Consider the following 15,361-nt stretch of genomic DNA (forward strand, 5'->3'; position numbering starts at 1 on the left):
CCACTGAGCAGGCCCAGAGGAGTGTTGTATTTCCCACCAGCAGGACCCCTTGGTCACAGCAAGCATGTCCTTGCTTTGGGAAGCATCAGTTCAAATCTTAATAGAGCTGTAATGCTCCTTTCTTCTCTTTGAGATCCTTGCTTTTTATTTTTGATAGTCTTTAGGAAACACTGACAAAAGGGAAAATCTAATAGCATCTGGAGGCTACCTGAGGAGACAGGGTAAATAACGTAACATCATTACCCGTCGTTCCAGCAGGGCTAGGAGCAGGACTGGTTGGACAAGAGAGAACAGGCACAATGGGAGTCAGCCTGCTCTGACTCACACATCTCTCATTTTTCTGAATCGGAGAGATCCTATCCCTAAATGTGATCTCCAAGTCATGAAGCAAAAGTCACTATTACTTCTGCTCCTCTCTGTGCTCCTTTCCCTCAGAACTTAGAGTAAAATTTCTGTTAATACTTTTGAGGCCAGGCTCTTGGTCTTACTCCACAGGAACTGATACTGAGTTTGCCTATGGAACAGAGCACTAAGATGTATGCAAATCGGGCACAATTTGGTCATTCACAATTCATTGCAAATGAAGACGAAAAAATATCATAATTGGGAAGGAAAAAATCTGAGTGAGTCATGACTGCCAGGATACAGGCTGCAACACACTGGGAGCATGTTTTAATGGAAGAGGGCAGCTAACCTTTCTCATGCACGTGCCGTACGTGGAGGTGAATTTTAACCTTGTGATACAAGCAGTTTGGCCCCAGAATGTATCTCGGATGTTGGACAAAGTGGGTCATACAACACCCAGCCACCTGTGCTAGTACAGCCCCGGCGGGACCCGTCGCACACCTGTCTCACAGGCTGCCGTTTCGTTTTACAATACTTGCATTGAGCGTTTTGTACGAAGCCGCCTGCCCTGAGCTTGCTGGGCTTTGTTTCTGGTGCGGGCGAAGAAGTCACTCCTGCACTGAAACAGAGCGCCTTGGCGCTCGTACGGGTAATGACTAGCCGATCTGGTATTTGATTAACAGAGGAGGAGATAAGCCTGCGTTTCCCTCTAAACACCCCGTGCACAAACCTGAACCAAACCAAGCCGCGCACGATGGCCTTGCAGGCACTGCCGGGGAAGGGGCCACTTCGAAAAGGGGCTTCGAGCACCGAGGTGTTTTCCGCAGCAGGAACTGGTTGATGGGGACATGTCTAATTACTGTGAAAACGGTTAAAACCCTTCCTAACCGGCCCGTGCTGAAGCAGTGGTGCCAATCCCTCCCATGGGGGACCAGCAGACCCCCCCATGCCATATCGGTCGGTGCAGTGAAACACATTGTTCAGCCCTACCAGCCTTCCCCCCTGCTCCCAGCGGAGCAGGACCGTGAGGCCTGCGTGCACCTCATGGGGACAGCAGAGACATTCGGCACTAAGAAAGTCCTAAAAATGAGTACGGTGAATAAAAAGCCCAGTTTTGGTCATATCCAAAACTGCAATTTCCATGTTGCCTACCTGCTTTTCGAGGCGGCTGGTGCGGTCACACGCTGCCCTTCCTCACCCCTCACTTGGATGCCGTGTCTGGAGCCCCCCAACCCCCTGCGGAAGGTGCTCCACATGGGGGTCTGGGCACATGGGTCCCCTGGCCCCATAGCAGGAATGGAGGCCAACCCCATACTGGGGTGTGAGTCTACCCCCACAGTGGGGGTGCAGCCCTGGCCCCACAGCAGGGATGAGGGTCCAGCCCCACAATGGGTGCAGCCCCAGCCCCACAGCAGGGATGAGGGTCTGGCCCCACAGTGAGGACTGCAGAGCAGCCCCACAGTGGTGACGGGGGTCCAGCCCTGCAGTGGGGTGCAGGTCAAGCCCCGCAGTGGGGGGCGGGTCTGGCCCCATGGTGGGGAATGGGTTGGGCCCCACAGTAGGATGCGGGTCAGGCCTCACATGGGAAATGGGGGGCTGATCCCACTGGGGGGATGGGGTCTGGCCCCACGGCAGGGGCAAGTCAGGCCTCACAGGAGAATGGGGGCCCAGAGTCATGGTGAGGATAGGGGTCCAGCCCCATTGCAGGGATAGGGACCTGGCCCCACAGTGAGGTGCGGGTCAGACCCTATGGCAGGGATGGGGGGGTCCAGCCCCACGGCGAGGGGCAGGTCAGGTCCCACGGCAGGGATGGGGGGGTCCAGCCCCGCGGCGAGGGGCAGGCCGGGCCCCACGGCGGGCGCGGCGGCGGGGCCGGGCGGGGCCGCGATGGCTGCGCGCAGGCTCCGCCCCGGCCCTTTAAGCGGCGCCGGGGCCGGGCCGGGCCCAGAGGAGCCGCGGGCGCGGTGAGAGCAGGGGCGGCGCGCAGGTGCCGCGGGACCGCGGGGGGCTCGGCTCGGCTCGGCTCGGCTCGGCTCGGCTCGGCTCGGCTCGGCTCGGCGGGGCGGGCGGGCCTCGGGGTGCCGCTTCGCCAAAAGATCCCGGGCGGGGGGGTGGCGCCCCCCCTTGCGGCTCGGCTTTGCCGCGTGTCAGACCCGCGGAATCGCGGGGCTTTGCGCCGGGCGAGCCGCGGGCCCCTCGCGCGGCCGGGGCGAGAAGCGCCGCGCTGGGGCAGGTCGGCGCCGCGGGCTGTTGGCACCGGGACGGCTGGAGGGGCTTCGCCTCTGCCGCGGGTCGCGGCTGGTGTTTCGGAGCGCCCGAGCCGGTGAGGTTCCCCCTCCGGCCGGGTGCGAGGGTTTCCTCTCGGAGGAAGGTAGCTGCCGACAAACCCGCAATCGGAACTCGAAGCTGTTGGTGCTGGCGGTGGGATCATCGGGGTGTTTAATTACTGCCCCTCGGTTCCCTGGGGGCCTGCCTGAACCAGCCAGAAAGTGCCCAGCGGGAGCGAGGAACGCTTAATGCAGTCCTTGAAGTCGGAGTTTGCGGGCTGGGAAGCTGCCGGGTGAGACGGGGGCGTCCACAAGCTCCTGGGTGGCGCTGAGGAGACGGCGCGCGGGTCCGCTGCCCTTCGTGCCGCGCTCCCTCTGGCCGTCAAGCTGCGTCTCCTTGGGTGCCTTCTGGGCACTTCTGCCTCAGGGTGGCCCTTGCTGTGGGGTAACTGAAGAAGTATTGCCATTCCTCCCACACAGGCTGTCGCGGGAACGTTATGGGGAAGATAAATAGCAATCTCCTTTTGTGGAGGAGACCAAGGTCACCTTGAAGTACTGACTTCAACTCCACTTTTGTTTTTTATTTAATGAACTTTCGGAGTGCTTGTCAGGGGACTTGAGTCAGCCCGTGGTTGCCAGGGAGTCTAATGCTTCATGCTGCCCTTGGGCAGGAAGGGTGGAGCCGTGCCCTGCGCTGCCCAGTATTGCACGGGGGGTCTGTGGCAAAGCTGCAAACCTAGTCCAAGTCTTCACTTCTAGCGTGCATGGAGCTAAAAAATCATTTGCTAATAAAATAATTAAAAATACTTTGAACTCGACTAAATGCACGCAAGAACATGAGGATGAGGACAGTGAGAGCAAAAGAGGACAGAAGAAGACCACTTATGCTTTGGAAAGCATAAAAACTGAAAGCAATCTCTCCCCCCACCCCGTTAATGCATTCCTTTTCCGAAGCTTTGTGCAGCGTATATTCCTCTTAACTAAGGATGCTGTCTGCCGTGATTGATGTCAGCTGCTGTGCAGTAGCACAGCCAAATGCTTGAATAAAAGAAACGGAATCTTAATTTTTAGACTCTACAGTTGTGCCAAGAACGACAAAGACAAAGTGGTAAATGTCATAAAACTAATTTTATGAGCTTGGTTGGAGCATTAGTTCTGAACCACGGAGCAGTAATGGTGCTAATCCTGTAGGAATATTGAACAAAGGAATATCTCAGTAATTAGTGTCAGTGCTGTAAGCAGCACTACTCAGCCACTCCACAGAAGCTTCCTAAGCCTTTGCTTATGAATTTACCTAAGGTGCCCCAATCCACATTAATAAACTAATCCTATTTTCCCACATGCCATGAATGGCTGTTTGCTCCTTCTTGGACAAAGGTCTTCTAGCAGTTACTTGGAAGTATGTCTTGCTCGAGAACTGTGCTGCCCTCATTGCATGCCTAAATCTCTGCTGAACAAGTCAGGTTGTTTGGGCAGGCTGCTTACTTTAACAGTGCCAGCGTGATGGGTCAATTAATTCAGGCTTAGCAAAAACTGCTGCTCTGAGATGTGCCTCGCGAGTGGCGTCTTGTAGGTGCAGCAGCAGCCACGGTGCCCGCCTCGCTCTGCGCCACGGTCGCCCTCTCGTCTCTGTGCGTCCAACGTGTCGGTGAGAGCTCTTGGAGGAAGAGAATGGTGAAACGAATCACTTCCCTCTGCCGAGCGGGAGGCTGCATGGTGCAGGAGTGTTTCCAGCTCCTCTCTCTTGGCTGGAGAGACAGCTTAAAAGACTCTTAGTCCTTGGCTTCAGGCTAAGAGAGAGAAAAGGCAAAGCTGAATCAAGGCAGCAGGGTGCAGGCTTTTCATGTGGGTGCTGTCCCTTGTCCCTGTCTGTGGACATAGGAGAGCCTCTAGGAACAACCAAAGGTGAGCTGCACAGGTGGAAGTGGGCTGCCGCTGTGAAATTCCTCCTTCCCTGCCCGACCTGTACCACAGCACTGCTGTGATGCTGGTGTTGGGGAGCCGGCAGCGTTTGGGGAAACAGTGCAGGTGACGCAGGAGCGTTACAGTAGGTGCTCACTAGGTGTCCAGCTGGCCAACTCGTGGTCCTTGTCCCAAAATGCTACCTGAAACAGGGACCAGGGAGGAGCAGGGGGAGGGATGAGGCCTGAACAGCTCAACTCGGTCTTTAACCCTCCCCGTAGTTTTGTTGGCCCAAGCGCTTATGAGCGATCCTCCACTGGTGATGAACCCAAGGGGAACAAGCTCGCATTAAACAAGTGTTGTGAGCTGAGATCAGGGAGGGGAAAGGTCCGGTTCAGGTGGGACCGTTGCTGCTTCTGGCTTAATGTAGGAGGCTGCTCCTACGGCTGTAGTCAGACGTGATCAGCGCTGGTGCCTGTCCTCCCTTACTAGGCTGCTGCATGTCTGCCGCAAGTGATGCATGCAATACAGTTTTACTTTCTTCCAGAGCAGCAGCAGTCCCTTGAGCAGCTGGCTCCAGTTCCTGTACCTGTCTGGCAAAGGCATAGTTCATGTAATGGCGGTAGGGTGCTGGGGGACTAATCCCCATTAACTTCTCTGCCGTGTAGGCATGTTCTCGAAGGAGTTCAGAATATCCCTGCAGCCCTAATAAATGGCTCTCCGGTGAGGTGCGCTTTGGCTTGTGCTGTGCTCTGAGTGAAAGACCCGGCAGTAAAACAAAATGCTGTTGTTGGCACAATTGGTGTGCTTCCATCAGCTGAGAGGCCCACGGTTAATGAAGCATAGAAACTGAAATTATATCCATCTGGGGGGGGGGGCGGGGGGTGTTTGCTCAAGCTACAGTAAAGCCCTTGTGCATGGAACTGTAATTCGTGCATATCCAATTTATGTAACTTTCAAAATCCTGAACGGGGACTGGAAGACGTGTCTGGTGAAGACGGTATCTCTGTTTCTCTTGCTGTTAAGCACAGTGACCCCTCTTCCCCTTGGGAGCCCGTCGACTTTTGCAAATAGCCACAGAGGGTCTGCTGAAGCCTGTAAGCCTGGCCCAGGATCTAATGGGCTGAGAAGCTGCTCTGATCAGACAAACTTCTCGTGTAATGGAAGGTCAAATTTTTAAATAGTTGGAAAAAATCATGACCTTGTAGTCTGATAGCTGAACTCAGCAGACCTTATTTAAAGGAGCCTGTAACACTAATTCTTTACCCTAAAACCATGAGCGGCTCTGTGGTTAACAAACTCCTACCCTTCCAGCCTGGCTGAGTCTGCAAGGGCAGCATGCCGAACTGGGGAGGCGGAAACAAGTGCGGTGCCTGCGGCCGGACCGTCTACCACGCTGAGGAGGTGCAGTGCGATGGGAGAAGCTTCCACAGGTGCTGCTTCCTCTGCAGTAAGTACTCTGGTGCTTTGGCTGCGTGGCATTGAGACCTCACCTGCCGTGGTGCAGGAGTTGCCGCGGCAAGGTGCTCTTCCACAGAAAGTTTCCAGGGCTGCAAACCCAAGGCTCGGTGAGGACCTGTGACGTGTAGGGACAGCAGTGGCCAGTGACAGCTCTGTCCATCACCTGTCAGGCTTGATTCACGTTTCACTTCATGCTTCCTAGACCTGCTGGTGCCGTGTACACCTGAACAAATGTTATTCTGCCTGTTCAGTGTGGGACAGCTGAGAAACACCTCTACTAAGTAGAAAGTGGCTTTTTTTTTTTCCCCCTCATTGTTTCTTTCTCCTTTTCTCCCCCCTTCACCCCATCCTGGCCCTGTCCTCCATATGGGTGAGGCAGGTACTTTAGGATGGAAACCAAGCTTGAGTATTGCTCACACAGAGGAGAAAATCCAGTGACAGAGCCCAGTTTGCACTGGTGCACCAAGTTCAGATCAACTTCTGCCTGAAGTCTCAGTGCAGACTAAGGCTGATGGAAGAGTTATAAAACCCTTTCTCTGAAGGAATGTTTCATCTACTCCCATGCAGCCTGGGATGCTAACATGCTTGTAGTGCAGTTGAATTGTCAATATTTTAGCACAGCCAAAAGCTTAGACTTTCTTGGCACAGGGGCCTGTGGTTCCTTTCAGATGAAAGGAGTCCAAAGCATTATTTTCCAGTCCAACCAACAAATCCATTGAGGCATTGAAAATAGCTTTTTCTGCTGAAAAGACTTTTGAATAGATGAAAGAAACAAAGGGTCACTTTATAAATCCTAGGCTAGTACTTTGCAAACAAACAGTCTGCCTGACAAAATAATAGAATCTTACCTTATTACAAACATGAAGTATTGTTTTCTTACTTGCTGGCATTTAGTATCTACAGACAGGACTAGGATTCAGCCTTCTTTATATAAACCACAGTTGCAACTAGAAACTAGTTTGTTATTAATCTGCAGTATAACATCAGCAAACTGCATGGCATGTTAGTCTAGGTGCACCTCTGTTCCTTTTCCTTAGCTCTGCAGCAGTCATTTAAAAAAAAAAAAAGTGTCTCAGCTGCCTTATATTCAGTATTTTTATGGGATTTTCTATTAAAAGAAACCTGGAACTTATAGTCAAACAATGGCTCTAGTATGTTTGACTCAGTATTTGCTTTTGCTTAGTGCATAGTTCTGTGGGGGTTAAAGTCTGTAGACTTAATAAACATGCATTAGTTGGATTACTTATTGGATATTTGTCTTATGAAAAGAAGTTTGGAGCTAATGTATGCAATAAGCAGAGGTCTCTATTTTGAAGACTTTTTTTCTTTTTTTGTACTAAAAATCTACAAGTGGTACAATTGGATATTCAATACAGCTTCTTTTTTATGGGCATAATGCTGTTGCAGGCTGAAAAAGCACCTCAACTTTGAAAGAAGCTTCAAAAACAGGAAATAGTTCTGCTTGCTACTCTAACCTTGAGCAGGGCAGGATGCCTATGCTGCACTGAAGGACAATTTATGAACTCTAAGTGAGCGAGGCCCCTCTGGTATAGCTGTGAAACAGTATCAACTTTGCCCCAAACCAGCACTGGGGGAAAAAACTTTGGGGTTTTCCTTGTCGCTGCTCCACCCCAGCCAGAAGTGCAGGGCAGGGACTCTTCTGTGCTGATAAACTTTTGCTTCAAACTGTGGCAACAGTCAAGGGAAACTGCTGACTGCCTGATCTGGGTTTTCTGAGCAGTCTCGTTCATCAAGCCACAGCAAGTTTCCAGGCTTTAAATGTCATGATAGTGAAAAGGTGGGAGGGAATAGAGCCCCTTTATAGGGATAAGCATAATTCACTAATACAAGAGACAACTTGCCCCCTCTACTCTTTAGTGCAGTCCTAGAGCCTGATAGCAAGAATTATGGAGAAGGAAACCTATAACGTTGTTTCTCACTTGATATTTTGGCTTACAAGGTGTGCTGATGGAGATGGGCTCTCAAGGCAAGTTAACGGCCCCCCCCCTGCTTTTCTCCCTCCAGTGGTCTGCCGGAAAAACTTGGACAGCACAACTGTAGCGATTCATGATGCTGAAGTTTATTGCAAATCTTGCTATGGAAAAAAGTATGGCCCAAAAGGTTATGGATACGGCCAAGGGGCAGGCACACTGAACATGGACAGGGGAGAGAGACTAGGCATCAAGCCCGAGAGGTAAGTTAACTGACCTGAGATGTGTGGCCCTTGTCTTCCGCTACAATTTTGACAAAATCCAGCCTGAAAAACTCCTGTGAAATTCATGTTGTCTGAAATGCAAGCACTCCAAAATACCCCAGTGTAACAAGTGCAGGGCATTTAACTTAAAATGCACAAAACTTCTGCTTGTAAGTATGTGAGTAGGCACTGTATGAGTAGGAGTTACTGGAGTTACTGCAGCTGAGGATGCCAAACCAAGTCACACCAGGACTGGATTATTAAATTGCTGATGGTTTTGCAGAAGTCCACAGGATGCAAAAGTGAATGTTGTTCTTAGGGCGCTCTTCTAAATAAGATGCTAGTGGTAGCTGTTCAACAGGCTCTGGCAAGGGTGGATTCAAAGAGTTGAGAATCTGAGGCTACAGGAAGAATGAATGTGTAACTGGTAATTGAAGAACCATTTGTGCTCAGTTATAGCCAAAAATTAATGGCCTATTAAATAGCAAACATTCCTAGTCTGATTAGGTTCTGTCTGTAAAGCACAGCATCTAAAAAAGAAGCTGAGGTATGCCTCAAACTTGCTTCATGCAAGTTCCCAGATTATTACTTCACTTTTATGTGATGTGCTCTCCAGCCAGAACATGTCTGAAAATGACAAATAGTTCAGTCCATCAGGTTCAGTGATCAGTTCAGGCTCTAGCTATGAGCAGCTAAGAGGAGTTTGACAGAATTATCTTTAACTTATTGTCTGATAAATCCAATGTCTTCATACATGTCTTGGAATTCACTTCTCTAGAAGGTGAAAAGGAGAAGGCCCCTCAGAAAAGTAGCTTTTTTTCAGTAGTCATTACCCTTTGAAGCATGGTCTTTCCTTCCTCTGTTCCTACCAAGTGTAATCAGATAGCCTTACTGGTAACAATCTCTCCAATTTTGAAAAAGAGCTTTTTTCTGTACTGTGTTGGATGCTGCACCATTACTGGTGTTAAGGAGAGCAAGAGATATCTTATTAAAAAAGTAAAAAAAAAAAAAGTCTGTTTCTTTCAGCTCACCTTCTCCCCACCGACCCACAACAAATCCAAATACTTCAAAATTTGCTCTGAAATTTGGAGGTGCAGAGAAATGCTCCAGATGTGGTGATTCTGTTTATGCAGCTGAGAAAGTAATAGGTGCTGGAAAGGTAAGGAAGTGTGCCTTTTTAACTGCTAAATGGATTTTAAAGTGAACAACACATGTTACTTGGCTTTGCTAGAGGTATGCTATCCAGAAGGCAGCAGGGAACAAACTGTGGTTTAGTTACCTTTAAATGGCATTTCTCAACACTGGAAATGGCCAAATCAATCTAGTCTTCAACTTCTTCAAAGGAAGAACACCTGAAATGGAAACTCCGGATGAAGAATGCCCACCTTGGATGTCAGAGATGAAGCTTCAATATCTTCAATCAAATTACAGGAGCCCTCTCCCCAAAAGAGGGAACAATCTTGTAGTGAACAGCTTACAAAATGGGTTGAAGGTTTCAGCAGAAAGGGGGAGTTGTCTGAAAATACCATGTAAAGCTGGCTGACTCAATACTGATAACTGAGATCTGTTCTAAATTTATTAGAGCAAATCCAAACCTCTCAAAATACTTTCTGAACAGGATGCTGCCTGGAATTTGGGGCTGTGTGCCATCTCAAAAAATACAGAGGCTATAACCTGCTATTGATGCACTTAAACTAGTTTTCATTGCATCGGTCATCTATACTGATGCAGGCATCTCTAGTTAACTTTTTTTAAACACGCTTAGGGATTCTGTGTACTTAAACTCTTCTGTTTTTCCTTAGCCATGGCACAAAAACTGCTTCCGATGTGCCAAGTGTGGAAAGAGCCTAGAATCTACAACTCTAACTGAAAAAGAAGGAGAAATCTACTGTAAAGGTGAGGAAAGAAATGATCGGTTGTTTATGGTTGAAGGGTGTGGGTGGGTGGGTGTGCATTATAAGACCAGATGCTGAATTTGTTCCTGGTATAAGGAGACTTTTCAGCTCCTGTCATGACAGAAATACTCTATAAATCCTAGCAACGGTGCTAAGAAATGAAATAGTACTGAAGCTATTGACGTAGCTAATGTCTGCAGCAAATAAAACCTTACCTACTGAATTATATAGGAGTATCCTGTGCCCTGAGTAGATCAGAGTGCAAATCACAGAGCAGGAGACTAACTAGCAGTCATCCTGCCTTGGCTTGCATGATATCATGGATACAAACTTGATTGACACAGTGATTTCATGACAACATATGTCTTCAGGGATATCTAGCCCTGAGACAGATCTGTGAATTGCTTACACTGAACATTACCCAGAGTAGGTTAGGAAGTATGCTGAAAGAACAGCATAGTTTATATCAAGTTTAGGCATGGCATTTGCACAACCTAAATGCTTGTTTTTGAGTATTGCTTTGGATTCTGGATTCTATTGCTTTAGGCTCTGGTGCCTAAAGTGAAGTAGTTGAGTGGCTTAATATAGAAAATGCTGCTCTTAAGTCAGAAGCCTCAGCTACTACAAGTTCATCTTTCTTGCAGGTTGTTATGCAAAGAACTTTGGCCCCAAAGGATTTGGATATGGTCAAGGAGCAGGTGCCCTTGTTCACGCTCAGTGAGGGAGCACAACTTAACCTGTTACAGCTCTTCTGAGACTCTTCTGCAAGAAAACAGTTTCCTAAAGGTTACTAACTAACTACTGTGAAATGGATACTAGTTTACTATAGTATTTGGGCCAAATTTTTAGCAGACATTAAAAAAATAAAATAAAAAACAAAAACCACTGCTTTCTCCCCCCCGCTTTGTTTACCACATTTTAACACTTTTTATACTATATATCAATTCAATAAAGCTTTGCTTTTTGCTGTATCCTAAAAAGAAGTGTTATATGCTGTGTCAACTATAATAAGGAGATGAGATGTGGACTAGATTCAAATGTGCTGAGACATAAGGAGGTTCCTGGGGTGTTATGGGTGGTGGTGGAGATGATACAATGATATGGACTTGCTATAGCACTTCACTGAAAGCTCTGGACAGATCAAACCCAGCATGACTAAAAGTAAACTTGTGTAGCACTGCTCACAGCACTCAGAAGTGAATGAATGACCATCTTCCACCATCACACTACTCCATGCATGTGCAAGGTAACTGCTCACTGTGTGAAATGGATAAGTTTTAATCCACCTGTTCATGCAGGGACACACTTCTGAAAAGGATTTTTTGGAAGCTGTATGCTTAAAGGACCAGCTGTCTCTACCATAGATTTTTCTAGGGCGGAGAAAGTAACCCCTCTGACCATAATTTTTGGTTGGATTGCATCTGTCTAGGTGTTGAGGTTTTGCTATACACAGGACTTGGTGTATAAAAGTACTGTATCAAGACAAATGCAGACTAATACCATCCCTACTCAGAAACTGACTCAGTTTTAAGAGATGCTTTTGACTTTTTTTTTCATTAGTATTGTAACACTTGGTTTTCTGAAGACTCTAGAGGATTTCAGCTGTTTCAGTTGGAGGACTTCACCTACCTACATACTGACAAAAATAGTTTTATTCTGCTCTCAGTCATTAATTATACCTACGCTTTGAACATTCCAGTAGATAATGTGATTTTAATTCAAGTAGAATGGGCAAGGAATGACAGCAATTAAGCATACCAGTTATGCAAAAGCCATAATAGTCAGCATCCTTACATCTGCTAACACAACTATTCATTAGTAGCAACTCTCTAAATTATAAAGGCCTACAAATAAGAGGAAAACTACTTTTCTCTCACATGGAAAGCTCACAAGTGCTTGCCTACTGTTAGGCCCACAGGAGAATGCTGGGTGTGATCTGGTAACACCTGACATTTCACTTCTTATGAAACAAATGCAAATCACCTCAGCTAGAGCCCCAGGACTAGACCAACACAAAGGCTTTATGTGAGAATGAGGTGCTTAAGCCTGAAACATGACCCAAAACACCTAATTTAAGGAAAGCTGGCTTATTTTTCTATGACTACCTGGTATTTAGCATGACCAGTGTAGCACTTTTCTACCCAAACTTAAGTTTCCTGAGTATCTGTGAGAGCTGGTCACCAGTGTGCTGCCGACAAGTCACTTTCTTCTGCAAAGCTTATGGCTGGCTTTGGTTTACCATAAAGAGCATACAGTTGAGATTTGAGTTCAAGTCCTTATAAAGCCACATCTCTTACTTTGGTGGGGAGGGCATGCCTGAGCTCCAGCATGTAACAGGCTACCACAGGAGTGTCCCTCCAGCTGTTTCAGTGGCAGACACGCTACTGCTCTGCAAGGAGTTTGGGGCTCAGTCCTTGAGAAGAGCAGCATAGGTGAGGAGCAAGGAGCTCAGGGCAGTGGTTAGGACCCAGGTGATTTGGGGGTGGAGGTTGGAGGTTTAGTTTCTGCACCAATTTTACCCAACAGAAGTTAGTTAAACAAAAAGATGAGATTTGAAACACTGTCTGGTTTCAGAAGCAGCCTGATACCTTTGGGAAAAAAAAGTATTCACAGAATGAATTCATGGAGATGATGCATTCAAGACTGGGAATGTTACAATAAAAGTAGTAATCAACTATGTGAAAGCGGTTTCAGGCTGAATTTCAAGGAACTTCTACTGCCGCAGTCTGAGGTGGTGAAGCACTGCAAGCCAAAGCCTGATTAGAAAAATACGTATGAGTCAAAATAATACACAAAGAGCATTTTGTATGGGTCATTAAAGAACAATGTGGATATCAGGAAGGACAGACAGACTGATCAAAATGTGAGCCAAGAGCTTGTACAGTTCACAGAGGGAAAAAAGCCAACAGCTTAAAACAGGAACAGTAACTGAAAACCAGCACACGATTGGGGTGGGAGAGGGCAACAGCAAGCAAGAGCACAGCCCAGGCTACCTCGGCAGGAAACTCCAGGCCAGCTACTCGTACTGATGATCCTCACACAGGTACTTTTCTTTTTTTGCCAACTTCACACTTGTCAGGACAACTTCCTTCACCTCCTACTCTTCTACCCAATCCAAAGGCTCATGCCTAGCTCTGTGACCAACTTCCAACTAATGAATCTGTCCTAGGACTAAAAATATAAATAAGCAGCTGAAAATCTGACTTCTTAAAAAGTGGGAGGAAGGCTATTACACAATGGAAAAAAGTTCTAGAGCAACTCAAAATCAATTGATATAGTTAAGCAGTGGATCATCACAAGCTTTTATTCAAGCTAAGATCCTACTATCATTTTCAGCATTAAAGTATGCACTATCTAAAACAAAAATTATGTTCAGGAGAGAAACTGAGGGTCCTTTGGGGTACACGTTCTCTGGTATGTTAAATTCTTGCAAATCACTGCCATTTAGTAGTATATAAAAGCTACTTATTAAATAAAGTTTACTGCAGGTTCTGTCATTCTGACCTTCATGACCAACTGTAGTCATCTCAGATGTTCAGAGTGTCTCAAAACTGAGGAAACAACTACTTTTTACATTCAAATTTAAAAGGTAATGATAAAATGAAAAAACAATTTATTTAATAAATTCAGACTGCCTAAATATATTTATATATGTATACACACACTCTTATGCTGAAAGAACATAAATCATTTTCCACACCAGAAATATAATACAAAATTCATTCATTTCAGAAATCTCTGCAAGCAGTTCTGCAGTTTAGCTCAATAGAAGGTATTTTCATTTATCTTTCCTTCTTACAGTCATGTAATATCGCTACAACTTTCACAATCTTTATTTCTAACCAAGCGTGGGTAGGTGTGCAGCAACATAACCACGTCAGCTGAGCTGTCTCTTCAGGTGCCCTGTGCTAGTCAAATAATCCAGGATAGGTCTCTCCTCCTCCCCAAGGGAAGTCACTTCCAGACCTCATCTCTGACATTTTACACTTGAGCTTTCCTCTGAGTGATCAAATGGAGTATCAATTGGAGCATCTCAGGAAATGCAGTGTACAAAGCACAGCGTTTAAAATCGGAGCACTAACAGTTAGAAAATATTGGTATGTGTAGTCTGGCTTATTGGTACTTAGGAAAAAAAAAGCTAGAAAATGGAAAACATGTATTAACATATTCTACATCAGCGCTAGATATAAGGTCTCCTTGTCTGACAGTGCCTAGCAATGAACAGTCCAACCACAAGCACTTGAAAATGCCTGTTCACAGCTGCCTCGCAAATTGTTGTGGGAAGAGAAAAAGACCAGTTCTGAGTCCAGACTTGGGCTCCCGGTTGGGCTGCCCACAAGCCTGGGGGCAGAGGGCTGCTTCACGTGGCTCCTCGCCAGGCACCAGCTCCCCATGGCAGAGCACTTCCCTACTCGGGCCGCTCCAGCTTGGGGCGGTACCGGGCCTCCAGCGGCTGGGCACACGAAGACGGTGACGGTATCACCTCTCCACAGCCTTGTTTCGCGATGGAAACACTTGCTGTTCTTAGGAAAGGCATTGTAAAATGCTGAGCAGTCCTATTTGCTAGACAGAAACCAAAATCGTGCTCTTGACATGCATGCAGAGTCTTAACAGCCTAAGCAGATGAAACCACTTCCCATTATTTGCTGCAGCTACTGTAAGCAATTTAAAAATAGCCACATCAGCAGAGACAGTGGGTGCAATTTGTGCTGACAAAAATTGGCATATAGCACATGGTTCATTTTGCTATAAACAACAGCTTTCAATTCTTAGAAAGAAAAATGATCAGAAGAAATGATCAGCAGTGATTTAAGTCACTAAAAATCAAGGGCTTTCCTTTGATTTCCTAGAGGGAGTCACAGCAATAACTCACAGCTCCAAACTACTCTGCATCTCAACTAGTTATTTAATTTAACCACAAAAAGGCAAAAAGTGAAGGAAAAAGAAACCTTGTAACCATAAAGACATTGAATTTGTCAAGAGAAATGAGTAAATCGCACTGAAGTGCTTTCACTTGGTTACTGTCAGCTTTTCAGCAGCAACTGGTGAATATGCGCTCAGCCCAGGCTGGAGTAATGCCTTGAGTTAGTCTCTGTTTGGAGCTCTAATTTAAGACTACACTGGTTCTAAAAGAACAACTGGTTTCACCATCTAGAAATATTTCAGTAGTATGTAGGAATGCAGGCAATGTGAATACAGGGCTAAATTTATAAGTTATTGCAAATAAATTCAACCTGAAATCAGTAGGTGCAATTTTCACTGGTCCGCATTCAGTAGCATAAGACGGCTAAAATCCA

At 46.8% G+C, this 15,361-nt stretch overlaps 1 protein-coding gene across 1 annotated transcript; it reads left to right on the plus strand.

Moving 5' to 3' along the window:
* Window positions 1-2,279: 2,279 nt before the first annotated feature.
* On the plus strand, window positions 2,280-11,047 carry CSRP2 (cysteine and glycine rich protein 2). The gene is made up of 6 exons (XM_067289928.1): window positions 2,280-2,309; window positions 5,829-5,964; window positions 8,001-8,169; window positions 9,196-9,328; window positions 9,972-10,065; window positions 10,709-11,047. Exons 2-6 carry the CDS (start codon window positions 5,853-5,855, stop codon window positions 10,783-10,785), a joined length of 585 nt encoding a protein of 194 aa, XP_067146029.1. The 5' UTR covers window positions 2,280-2,309; window positions 5,829-5,852; the 3' UTR covers window positions 10,786-11,047.
* Window positions 11,048-15,361: the final 4,314 nt, after the last annotated feature.

This window comes from Apteryx mantelli, chromosome 1, assembly GCF_036417845.1.
Source record: "Apteryx mantelli isolate bAptMan1 chromosome 1, bAptMan1.hap1, whole genome shotgun sequence".
Lineage (NCBI taxonomy): Eukaryota > Metazoa > Chordata > Aves > Apterygiformes > Apterygidae > Apteryx > Apteryx mantelli.

Excerpts from the sequence above, each read along its gene's own strand:
- CSRP2 (XM_067289928.1), top strand. The coding sequence starts at position 5,853 with ATGCCGAACTGGGGAGGCGGAAACAAGTGCGGTGCCTGCGGCCGGACC. Across the intron at positions 8,170-9,195 it reads CTAGGCATCAAGCCCGAGAG|CTCACCTTCTCCCCACCGAC; the intron begins GTAAGTTAACTG and ends TGTTTCTTTCAG. Across the intron at positions 10,066-10,708 it reads AGGAGAAATCTACTGTAAAG|GTTGTTATGCAAAGAACTTT; the intron begins GTGAGGAAAGAA and ends TCTTTCTTGCAG.